The sequence below is a fragment of the Elgaria multicarinata genome, chromosome 4 (assembly GCF_023053635.1).
Source record: "Elgaria multicarinata webbii isolate HBS135686 ecotype San Diego chromosome 4, rElgMul1.1.pri, whole genome shotgun sequence".
In the NCBI taxonomy this organism is placed as follows: domain Eukaryota; kingdom Metazoa; phylum Chordata; class Lepidosauria; order Squamata; family Anguidae; genus Elgaria; species Elgaria multicarinata.
Genome location: NC_086174.1, coordinates 33,870,590 through 33,883,999, shown reverse-complemented (window position 1 = coordinate 33,883,999; position 13,410 = coordinate 33,870,590). Strand labels below are relative to the sequence as shown.

Genomic DNA, 13,410 nt, shown 5'->3' with positions numbered 1-13,410 from the left:
AACATTAAAAAAGGGGGGGTGAGGAACAGCACTGTTGCTCTCCTCCCCCCATTTTAATCTTTTTTTTTTTTTTTTTTTTACTGTTTTAGAGCTGCGGAGCCACCTCCGCTGCCAAAAAAGTCGGGGTAAATGCCCGACTTTTTTTGGAGTGGATTTTCCAGGGTTTGCCCCTGGATGGCTTTGTATTTGCAGCTGCATCATCTGTCTGAAAATGGAAAGATGCACATTTACAGCAGTGTAAACAGCCGTATGGACAAGCCCCTGGATAAGCTTTAATTCTGGAGAGTCTTTCCATCCAGTAGATCACATCTAGTGCATCTAGGTACAAATGCATGTTTTATGCCCAGCATCCAAAGAGCCATGAATGCCTAGGATTCACACACTATTAAAACCCATTCAATGGTCAGGGAATGTTCTGTACTGGCACGTGATTTAGCATAATAGGCTATAGCCAGAAAGGAACTGGCTGTCTCCCCATGTGCAGCTAGAAGAGTTTTGTATGCATCCTGACCAATGTATATGTAGCTCATCTGGTGTGATGGGATGGGACGCTGCAACCTTGATGAAGCTAAGTGGGTCCAGGCCTGGTCAGTTGTACATTGATTCCTGCAATGAGCAGGGGGTTGAACTCTATGGCCTTGTAGGCCCCTTCCAACTCTACTATCCTAGGATATGATTCTGTGATATGCTGAAACCAACTAATTAGTTAGGCATTTATGGCTAGATGCACTGATAGTGATCATATATATTTGAGGACCATTTTTGGGGGGAATACTTAGTCAACTGATAACATTTGTAAATTTGCAGCATGACATGTACATACCGCCATCTTCCATCACAGTCTGGCATATGTTTCTTTTTCACTTTCTTTTGGTGACCGCCACATTCAATATCTTCTCCTGCCAGGCCACCCATATGAAAAGTAGTCATTGCAGTGATGTAACGGAAGCTCAGGGAAATATGTTTCCATGTTTCTAATGAACAAAAATGTACATGTGTTGTATTTGTGGAGAGAGGGGAAGTTATCCAACATATCTAGAGCATCATTATTTCAGCGATCCTTCCGCTGGGTGGCTGCTCCCACAAAATGCTGAAGAGCATGCCAGGATAAAATGCCACAATTGCTCCAGACATTGGAAATGCATTGCTTATTGACCTTTACAGCTGAAAACATGCTGCCCAAACGTATGCATAAGAAGCAGCGCATCTGTAGAGGGAAGAGGATCCTGGATTGAAAACACAAAAATAAGCTTATAATTGAAATCTAAACTTAAATAAACCAGTGCAGGGCAGCTTATTTCCAGGTCTAGCAACAAAACCTATGATAAGTTCTACAGCCCATTAATTACATTCACAGTTCCATTACAGACAGTCCTGCTGTGCATTTTACAACTTCCACACAGCTCTAATAATGTTCCCCTTGGATGTGCAGAACATTGGGTGGCTTTAGATATCAGGGTAAAGGCAGCAGAGGGTTAGAGGGGCAGAAGACCAATTATTTGCTAACTACCATGTAATTTCAGTGAGAATGGCTATAGCATGGATTCTCTTCCTAATGTTAACTATAATGTGAATGTTATATCCCAAGGATCTTTTGGAGAATTTTTACATGGAGCTAAGAAACAAATATAGTAACACAAAGCTTTTTTTTGGAATAACCATTTGAATGACAGGATCATAAGGCAGATAGGGGGCAATATTCTCTTCATGCACCTCTGTAGACCAAGCCCTGTTTGCCTGGCAGTTGGCTGCCACCAGCTAAACAGAAATGCCAGTCAAATTGTATTCACATATATGTAGAAGCCCTTAGGTTTCTTACTGCTCTCTGTGTCTTGACATCCTAGCAATCACTGGTAAATTGGATTACCACACTTACCTGGACTCAATGGGATGTGTTTCTCAGTAGAAATGTATAGGGTTGTGCTGTTAATTACTTTACCATTATCACTTAAGAAGGTCAGTAATTTTGCCACCACCTACTGAATAGTAAGGCTGTGCAAGCCTTGGCTTCAGATTTTCTGGTGGCTATTTTATGACGAATCCGCCATTTAATTATTATTATTATTATTATTATTATTATTATTATTATTATTATTATTTATATAGCACCATCAGTGTACATGGTGCTGTACAGAGTAAAACAGTAAATAGCAAGATCCTGCCGCATAGGCTTACAATCTAATAAAATCATAGTAAAACAATAAGGAGGGGAAGAGAATGCAAACAGGTACAGGGTAGGGTAAGCAGGCACAGGGTAGGGTAAAACTAACAGTAGAAAGTAACAGCCCTTGACCATAGTGGGGTAAGAGCCTACAATTCCCAGCATGTATTGCTAGGGAGGGACGGACTTGATGCGGTCCAGGAAGGGCAGGCACTCGTGGCCTCACCAATGCCTCCCTCGCGATCGCCCACCCACATTCACGATGTAGGCCACGCAAGTCCCTGGATGGGTCACTGCACATTCTGGAAGCACCCCACAGCTGCCTGCTTTTGGGAGCCCACACATTACAAGCAGCAAGTGGGCTATCACGTGGGCAGTGGCAAGACCACGAGTGCCTGCCGTGCCCAGACCCTGATAGTCCAGCCATAGTGGAACCCCTAGAAGTGTGAAGACAGATATGCGGAAAATTGTATTGAATTTTGCAGGGCCACAAGGTGTTTTGTTTTGTTTAACACTTTTTCACTAACTGCGGTGGAAAGGGGTGGGCGGGGAGTCTGGCTATGACATTGTTGTAAACAAATTTGACCAACACTTTGCACCAAAGAAGGAAATGAGACTTTTGAGAGATGAGATGTTTTCCATACAAGGAAACAAAGCGAGGCAGCATCCTTTCAGAGTTTTGTTGCTGATTTGCAAAGGCTGAGCCAGACACATAACTTCGAAGAGCTTGCTGACTCATTAATAAGGGATCAAATTGTCCTTGGGGCACATGATTGCAAAATGAGAGGCAAATTGCTAGAAATTAAAGATCTCATTTTGGCAAAGGCAGTTGAAGTGTGCCTAGCTGCAGAAATCAAGCGAAAGAGTGCAGAGCCGCTGGAAGGCAAGAGTTCTGGCAAGGCTGTGGACAGGATTGTGGCCTTGGATTGCCATAGCACAGTGGCAGAGGGGAACCCATGTAACAATCTTCCCAAAGCCTATGTTTCATCTTATGGACCAGCAAGTTAAAGTCTGATGACAGTGTGGCAGCATACATGCATCAAAGCAGTGCTGGGCTTATGGGGGGAAATGTAACACATGCCAAAAGAAGGGACACTTTGCTAGAATCTGTAAGCAAAATCAGAGTGGTAAGAAAAGAGCTATAAAGTGTGTGTACATTGTTAGCTGAAAAAGGCAGCTTTGTTTCCACTGGTGAGGAGAAGGGTATCAATGTTATTAGTCCTGATGACTATGTGCTACCTCCAGTATCAGAGGCAGTAAGCCTATATACACCAGTTACTGGGGAGCAGTGTGGTGTAGTGGCTAAAGTGTCAGACTGGGAGTTGGGAGATCCAGGTTCTAGTCCCCATTCGGCCATGGAAACCCACTGGGTGACTTTGGGCCAGTCACAAACTCTCAGCCCAACCCACCTCACAGGGTTCTTGTGAGGATAAAAATGAAAAGGAGGAGGATTATGTATGCCGCCTTGGGTTCCTTGGAGGAAGACAGGCAGGATATAAATGCAATAATAAATAAAATAAAATAAAATAAACATGGGTGGGAGAGTGCTGTTGCATGGTATCCTGCTTGTGGGTTCCTGGTCGACAACTGGTTGTGTGAACAGAGTGCTGGACTAGATGGACCCTTGGTCAGATCCAGCAGGGCTCTTCTTATATTCTTATGGTCTAATGAGTTCTATATTATTGCTTCCCCAGCCTGCTGCTCTCCAGATGTTTTAGGCTACAACTCCTATCATGCCTGACGTTGGCCATCTGGCTTGTGCTGATGGGAGTCCAAAACATATGGAAGGCACCAAGTTGGGGGAAGGCTGCTTTACAGCAATCCTGGCTATCAAAGGTCTAGAATATATTTTTAGAGACAAATGAAGGTGCAGAGAATTTTAAACCAGACAACGAAACACAAACAAATGTGAATACTGACAGTATGGTAGTTGGGTTATTGCCATTTGGGACAAAGGGAAAGCAAAACTGGAGCTTTGAAAAGCTCCTGCTGATCTTCTGTTTGGAAGCATTATTTAAGCGAGGCTGCCATGCTTATAAGAATTTGAGAGAGGGGGGCAGTACACTTCTGGAAAGATCATATGAACAAAAGTTATGAGAGGAAAAGTTCACAGACCTTAAAACCACTGCAGCCAAAAAGTGCATTGATGAGGGCACACCATAGACAGAGATTGCAAGAATTATTCTGGAAGAGGCTTTACGGTCCTATCTTATATCAACATTGGATAGTCAGTCATAAAGGAGAACAGATGACATCTTCAGCTCAGACCAAGGGAGACAAAGGAGCTCAAAGTTAGAGCCTTTATAACCTGCACAGAAAGTAGCATCACTACAATCTAAACAATGTGATGTTGAGCAAAAGTCACATATAGGGTGAACAACTCCAAAGACGATCTAAACGGCTATATAAACTCCATCACAGTTTCAATAAAAATGACATACATCTTATAGTTCTTCTTGCATGCAGCACATAGAAAATGCTCCTAATACTGAAAACTGTTTCCCAAAAGATGAAGTATAAATAGAAAAATCAGCTGGCATTAGCTCCAGCAAAGTCTATGAAAAGACGCCCGATGAAACATCTGTCAAACTTTAAACTCCTATAAATAAGCAATTTATTTAACTTTCTACCTGAAACTTAGCATGGATCATCCTCAATCCTACCTCTCCTACACTGTCACATCAATCTGTAAAGCGGCTTTCTTAGTAAGGCCTGTGGCACCTGCTGGCTCCCCCCCCCCCCCCCGATCCATGTCTGGTTATAATGGTGGAATGAGATTCGTTCAACACTCTTAGCTGTGGCTCTATAATTAAAAGTGATGGGGTTTGGCTAGTAATAGAGAGGGAGTGGAAGACAGCAGGCTGCAAAGTTAACCAAGATGGGGGGCTTTGTGCACAATAAACGTGAGCATGCGCCAGTTTCCAGCATTGATTCGTAATGCAAGGGACAACGCAGCTTATCCTAAACTTAAACAGTTCCCAAAGGTAGCACCTTGTCCATCCGATACAGAACATAGTGAAACATACCTCCAGGCTTAGGCTAAGAGAAGAAACAGACTTATTTGGGATAATTTTTGAAAATTTGGGGCTGTAGGAGTAGGGGTGGCGAAAATCAGCGAGCACTCACCCCACTGCCTGGACCCCATGACCTGGGCCATGCAGGTCCCCGCTAAGTGCAGTGCTCCCACTGCATTAATAGCCTGCTGCGTTAGCATGCTGGGGGTGGGGAATGCACACTTTCCAGAAGCCTTAAATGCCCCCATCGGAAAATGCACATTTCCCTCACTGCATTAATGGTGATTGCAATTAATGCAGCAGGGGAAAGTGTGCGATACCGGAAGCCATGAGCAATAGGGTACGGTCTGCACTCAAACACTTTGGAGTGTTTGGGGGGGGAGCACACTTTCCATATCCTCCAGAAAGTGCACATTTCCCCCCACTACATTAATGGCAGCTGCCATTAATGCAGCAGGGGAAAAGGCACCATCCCAGAACCCAGAGGAGACCCACACCTGTGCGCTTGCTGGAGGTTCAGAGGACTCAGCCACAGGTCTACACTAGCATTCAGCACAGCTGACTGGGTTCATGGGCCAGCCGGAGGGGGTCCCCTGCCCTTATGGTCCCAGTTGGATGCTCGCACCATCCCTATGCAGTAGTACTAAGCAGTACTTAGGAAAGTAATTACATACAACTGAGCCTTTGGTAATGTAGGCATCAAACAACAAACTTTCAAGGAATACTTAAATCAAACCCATTAATATAGTAAGTGTACAATATAGTTGACTTTACATGACAGTGGAGAAAAACAAATCCTTTGATTTTATTACAGTATCAATCGTTTTACACAATGTATTCAGCCACTGGGTGCGGAAACAATAGATTCACATTAGTGCAGATCTGGTTTATTTATGTATGGAGACTAGAAGATCTACATGTCAATTGCCAAACAAAGAAATTTCCCAGAGGCTTTGGCGGGAAAGATATTAGTGATGTGGTACATATCAAAGACACAGAAAGGTGCTTTTGAAAGTTAATACTAGAAATACCAGAGGAGAAGAAAATTGGGAATAAGCACCACTCTTGATGTAGAAAATGATAGTATATATTTAGTACTGTGCAGAATCCTGCCCCCTATTTTCAGAATTTATTTTCCCTCCCTTTGAAAGAGGCATTGTTTTTTCTGCCTCTGTTTCAGCAGGGAGGGGAGAATTTCAGAGAATTTTCCCCTTAGGAAGGGGGACCAGATTTCCACATGCCTTTTTGAGTTTGGGATGTGGCTGAAGGATCTTCTATTATTTATTTTACTTTTTAAAAATGTCTCAAGTGAAATGCCCAGTGGCTCTTTCTGAACTCCCAGGAGACCATGTGACCTCACCCTCTCCAATAGCCATTCAGGAAAAACTCCTCAGCTGCATAAGCTTCGCAAAGAGTCCCCGGGTTATTGCAAGCAAGAACCAATGGGACTTTTGGAACTTCAGATAAAACTCTTATCTTGCTTGCTCTATGTGGCTTCAAGGAAGAAGAGAATTTTTCTAAAAGCCCCATTTGTTCTTGCTTTGCAGAGCTTCTGCAGCCCCAAAGCCTTTTCTGAATGCTTATTGGTCAGGGTGAGGTCACATGGTCTCCTGGAAGTTCAGAAAAAGCTGTGAGGTTGGGAAATAATCCTGAACACCTGCAAGTGCAGGACATGTTTTTTAAAAATAAATAGAAAGACGCCCCCTTAGCTGCCACCTACACTTTAAAAGGTGAGTGGAAACCCTATCTTCCATCCTAAGCAGAAATTTCTTTGAAATTTTCACCTCTCCCAGCCTCTTTTGCCAAAATTTTAATTTCAGTTCATTTTACATGGAAGTGTAGAGATTTGGTTTTGGTTTTAATAGCACCACAAACATTGCTGGTTCTGTTTTTTAAGTCACTTTGCACAGCCTTGGGTTTCCATAACCAGGGAGAAGCCTCCCACCCCCATACCTGTTGTGATTTCATAGCTGTTATGAAATAGCTGTGTTAAGTTTCTCTTTGTTTTTTGATATATTTAAATTAGGATTTATTACCAGCTATGGATTGTATATGGATGGCATTCTGGTACAGAACTCATCACAACTCAGTTATTATACTTCTGGATTTTCTCCTTGGAGTTTGCATTCTTTCAGAGTTCAGGCATGTACTGCAAAAGGCTGTGCTTTAGGCCCACTGGTGAGTACCTCAATTTACATTCTGTGAATGTAGTAAATGTCAGATGGCACTGAATATCAGAGTAAATGGTGATGATTCACACTGGTCAGTAGTAACCCATCTGGCAAAATGTGACATTTTATAAAAAATGACATTAAAAGCTGCAAAGGATTGGAATAGGTCACCGCTAGGCACTGTTCCAAAATATCATATAGGTATTATAAAGACTGAGTCGGAGTGAAAAAAAAGTGAGCGTGAAATGCATATTATTGAAACTTAGGAAAGTCAATATGTTTAAAAGGCACAGATGTGGTTTTATCTGATTTTTAAGAACAAGATTAAAGGAAGAATTACTACTCCAATAATGAGTAAAAAAAATTGTAGCCTTTGCCTGACTAGAAAAGAGATGGATATGAAATTCATAGAAGACAAACAATATTACACGTCACAACATTAATATCCAAATTGATATGCTGTTGTGAAAAGCTATGAATTTAGGTTTAAAAGGAAATGTGATGCAGCAGCAAACAGCATACTGAGAACTTTTTAAAATGCATTACTCTTACCACAAACACTGCCCCCAAAATTCAGAGGCTTAAATGATATTTACATTCTTTTCTGATATTGACATTCAGTCATTCTATAATCAGTTTTTGTTCTCCTAGTATGTATTACATATTTTAATTATGTATAATATTCAATAATATTAGTATTTTCTATGTTGTAAGATACAGTATGGTATATTCTCTTGTGATATTAACTCTAACTAATAATAGCATTCCAACATGATACAGTGTTGTATCATGTAAATGACACAGCTTCATTCTTTGTGAGGTTTAATCTTGGTGAGGTTGAATTTACGCTTGCAAGTAAAACCACCCATTTCCCCTCCCCCCATCTTTTTTTTAACAATGCTAATACCCCGCTGAAACACATACTCTAGTACTTACGGCACAGTTTTGCTTCATGGCATCTCACTTTGTAGCAATAGCTTCACTGTATGAAGATTACCTCAAGGAAAGACTTTTGAGATTTATTTATTTTATTTTGATTTTTGATAACATTTCCCATTTTCTTCCCAAGATTCATTGCTTTAAAATGCTAGTAACATCATCCATCTGTAAAACAGGATTGTAGACTTTATTACCATTAAACATTTTATAGCTTAGACGGAGTTGATGGATATTTACTCTTAAAAGCATGAATGGCTTTTTGCCAATTTTTCTACTCAATTAAAAAAAAATCCTAGGAATTTAGGGAACAATCCACCAAGCTTCTGTGCAGCTGCTGGTGTTTGACCTCCATTCATTTCTGTGGGGCTTGTGTGAGGCTCCCATTTCAAGCCCTATTCAAGTGCACAAAGGTTGCACAGCAACAACCGTGCTTGTTGAACTTCAGGCACCTTTAAACTTTCTTTTGTTTTGTTTAAAAGATCCCAGCTATGATGATCTGATGGCATTAATATTGAAATGATTTCCCACCAATTCCAATGCACATATAATACTATTCAGAATGTGGGATGGTGTTGCTGCATTTGGTACTCACAATATACTTACTCTCACAGTATTGCAATGCTTTCAAAGGATTCCACCCTGTTCTGGAAGAAAGTAGCAAATGACTGCATTTCATTAAAGCTGAAACTCAGCCCTGACTTCCAGTGCAATTCAAAACAGGGGTTTAGAGCCGACCTAATACTTATCTGTATCTCCTGCTCAGAATGCAAACTATTTTCCTGAGCCAGTGATCCATCTCCAATCACATGAATTGAAATGCAATGTCTTTATTTAGAGAGCAACTCACCTAAATGCTGCCAGAAAGTTAAAGCGCTACATCTTCATTTGATTTTCTGAAAGATTTTTTTCCCCTCAATTACCATTTATATCCAACACTTACCTAAAAAGCGCACATCTTCAGCTCATTGAGGACTTTAAATAGAAACAGGGACATCTCCCGATGGTAAACTGATATTATCCTTCCAGCTATTTTTGTTCCTGATCTTTTATTTAATGTGTCCTAATCGATTGAAGAGATGCTATGCAATGCAAGCACCTTAGGAACCGGATTTCTCTTGTTTAAGTTTTCCCCCCAAAGGTAGCAGTGAAGATTTTAATCTGTTACTTAAGAACTGCTGCTGCATAGTGTTTTAGTTTATTTTTTTTCAGAGAAGCCGAGTTTCATTTCAAATTTAAGGAAAAATCTTGAAAAAATTATAATTAAAAAGATTAATGTGGACTTAAAAGGGCATCAGTTTAGAAACAAGTAATTTCACTGTGCTGCTTTATGGAAAGAAATTGCTGTTGAGAATCATTTGGGAATCATGAAAATACACCTAATCTAAAAATTTCAAGTATGTATTCTAAGAAAGAGAGAGGAAAGAGGTCTTGTTGTAATATAATTATACATATATACGTTGCGTATCACTTCTTTTAATCGTGGCATATTCCCCTTATTTAATTTACTGTAAAATGCTAAGTGCGATTTCAGTGTTTTTATATTTTAGTTTAGTATTTTATTGAAATGATAAATCATTTCAGATTTTGAATGAGCATTGATACATGTTTTAAAAATCTGTGTATAATGTATTCAACCAAGGAGGGACATTTTTGCCCACTAACTTTTTTTGCGTTCAGTGTACTGTCTTCATAATAAAGAGTATGCAATTTAAACTGTGGGAAAATGCACAAAGGTAAGTACAGTACATCAAATTTAGAATTGTACACAGGGATTTAATCTCAATCTTCTGAAAGGACACACAGTATATTATGACTTTGTGAAGAACTGAGAATACAGAAGGCTCCAGCACACTTAATTCTTCTTTCATTTCTGTGAGACAGAAAATTTAAATAATGCAAAGCAGGTGCATAATTGAAAAGAACTAAGAGAACTTGGGTTTGGTTTGGTTTATATTACTGCACATATTTGTATCTTCCTTATAATGTATAGCATGAGAATAGCTTAGCAATATTTTTATTTTTCTCCCAGTACAGACATATATAAACTTTTCTGTTTTGGAGATGGAGCCATCAAACCTCTTTTGTAGGTTTATCAGAGCTGGGGATATAAGATATTTTAGAATGGTTATTTTAAGGCCATAGGTATATGCTATGCTATCCTTGACCTGGTGCCCTCCAGATGTGTTGGATTACATCTCCCAGAAACTCCCAGCCACTCATGCTTGCTGGCTGGGCATTCTGGGAGTTGTAGTCCAGTACATCTAAAGGGAAACAAGTTAGAGAAGGCTAATCTACATGCCTTCTCAATCTATGTGACCACCTATGGCCTGATACTAACCATCCTAAAATAGCTTATTGGCTATTTTAAGATAGTTGTTTTAGGATGGTTAACAAGATAGTTGTTTTAAGATGGCAACATCTGGAGGGCATCAGGCTGGGCAAGGCTGGTGGAGAAGATCAGATGCTTCCAGGGAGTTTGCAAGACAGAACTGGAATGTGATCTCAGGTCCTGAAGCAAAAATGTAAGCAGTCTTGACCAAGGCTTGGAACAGAAAGGCTAAGCAAGACAGGAACCAGGGACAGAGGCCATAGCTAGATGGGGCAAAATCCCAGGGCGATCCCCGGGATCATCCCTGTGCGTCCACATGATGCACAGGGGATCCTGGGAGCAGGGAGGGATGATCTCTCCCTTGCCCCGGGATCTCGCCCCCCCCTTCAAGCCCACTTTTTCCAGTCTCGGGATGATCCCGAGACTGCAGAACGTGTGTGTGGGTTACTCGCAATTTGTCCCGGTTACTCGCAAGGAGCCGTGACCCTGAAGAGCTCTGCGCCCATCCGGGGTGGGGGGAGTGGGGAAATTAATTTAAAATTTAAAGAAGCCCACCTTTTGTGAAAGACCGTTTGTGCTCTTTTCTTCTTGAAGAAAAGAATTGCGGGGGCGATGTCCTCTCCCTCCGAGGTCATCATGTGTCGCGTGTAAACAGAGGGGAAGATCTTCACCCCTCCATCGCAGTAGGTCTAGCTGAGGCCAGAGAGGGGAGGCATGCAGAAGCACAGTAGGAATGGGAGAGCTTGAGGTAGTAGGCCAACTAGATCAGTGGTTCCCAATGAGCTAAGTATTGTGGACCCCTTGTTTTTTTAATGCCAAGCCATGGACCCCCTACTTTTGAAAAATTTGTTATCTTTATGGTAGTTACCTGTGCGAAGCAATTTTTTGGAGAAGATAAGGGGTAGCCCCTAATAAGCAAAGGATTTTAGGTATACTAAAAAACAGACCATAAAATTTGTGATATTTGTGATATTATCACACAAAAATGACAATGGTTTAGTTAGGAATATAAAGACGAATTTAATTTTACTAATGTCCAGTTTACAATTGAACAAATTATGACATGTTTAGGAGCTACTAAACCTAAATGTGATGGGATAAATCATGCCTCTTTTGGTCCTGAACAATTCCTTCCACAACTGGTTTAATATTTCCTACTTTTAATCTCAAATCTGGATCAACATTGAGCTGATTTCTATGCTTGTTCTTCATATAACAAAATGTTGAAAATGTTTGTTCACAAAGATATGTGGAACAAAAGGGAACTAGATGTTTCAAAGCTTTTTCACCTAACTTCTTATAATCAGGAAAAACTGTCACCCAGAATTGGTCCAGTTTATATTCTTTGAAAAATGATTTCAATGAACCATCACAAGTCACATCAACAAGTGCATCTTGCTCTTCCACAGATAGAGTTGTTAGTTGTACATCACATTCAAAAGGATTCCTTATCCATGAGTTTTCAGGATTAGGTGCAGGGAAGTAATCTCTGAAGCCAGTCGCAGGTGCTCAGTGATGTTATATTTTACTTCTGGTAGGATTTCATTGTCAGTGGACTCCAGAAATGAATGGTGAATGTGTGAATGGTGCCACGGACCCCCTGGGTGGGTTACGTGGACCCCCTGGGGTCCGCCGACCACCAATTGGGAACCACTGAACTAGATGGTTACCAAACCGGAAATGCAGATGGTCTGCAACTCAGCAAGGCATGGTCCCAAGAAATAGAAAACAACTGTTCCTTTCCAAAATTAGATTAAAAACAAATCTTAATTTAATACATCAAAACAAATAAATTGTAAACACTACTAAAATGCAACAATAAAAGAAATAGATTGCACCCAACCTGTTAAAAAAAAATCCCTTCAATTGCAGATTAGCTTACCAAAGGCATGCCTGAATAAAAATGTTGTTTTTCTGATGACATCAGGACAACCAAGAGTGAGTTAACCTAAGTCTCATCTACACCTAGCAGGATATTCCACTATGAAAGTGGTATATGGCATGTGTCAGGGGCCCCAACAATTGTCAGTGCACTTCAATACTGCGGTTTTAATTTTTGTGAACTGCCCAGAGAGCTTCGGCTATTGGGCGGTATAAAAATGTAATAAATAAAATAAATAATAAATAAATATAAAGCAGTAGTGTGGCTCCTGCCTTTTACATACCGCTTTCATAGTGCAATATCCTGCGTGGTGTAGATAAGCCCCAAGACTCCTTTGGGAGCGATTTCCAGAGCCTGAGAGCAACTACTGAGACAATCCTTTCTCATAAAAAAACAAAAACAAAACCCTGCCAGACTCATATGGAGGAATGTAGACCATTGAATAGCCTGGTCTCAAGACATGTAGGTCTTTATAGGTATAACTAGCACTTATAAATGTGCCTAGAAACACAGTAGCCAGTGAAGCTGTTGTAATAAGAGAGTTACATGCTCCCTGTAACTGGCCCCAGTCAACAGTCTGGCCATATCATTCTGGACTCTGGAGCAGCTGAAGTTTCTGAACGTTTTTCAGAGGAAGCTAGGGATGGACAATGTGTCAGTTTTGTTTTCTCCCACATACAAGGGGTAGTAAATGACAAGGGTAGTATCCAATTGGACACTAGCACTAACGTAAATTACTTTGCACTACTGTAAGGAATCTCTACTACAATGCCGAGACCATTAGCTTTATTGCTAGACAAAGACCAGTGTGAAACCCAAGGCATAATAGAAAAAAAGGTAAAATAATGGAGTGGAACTAAGGGAATCTACCAATTCCGAACTATAATGTATGATGAATAGATTTGTTATAATAT

General features: G+C 40.7%; 1 protein-coding gene across 1 annotated transcript in view; it reads left to right on the top strand.

Annotated features, from left to right (window-relative positions):
* The window catches only part of USH2A (usherin), a 594,633-nt gene that overhangs the window by 278,808 nt on the left and 302,415 nt on the right, over positions 1-13,410 (top strand). The window contains exon 36 of the mRNA XM_063125387.1: positions 7,202-7,353. Within this exon, the coding sequence (XP_062981457.1) occupies positions 7,202-7,353 (152 nt within the window). The remainder of the gene's footprint in view (positions 1-7,201; positions 7,354-13,410) is intronic.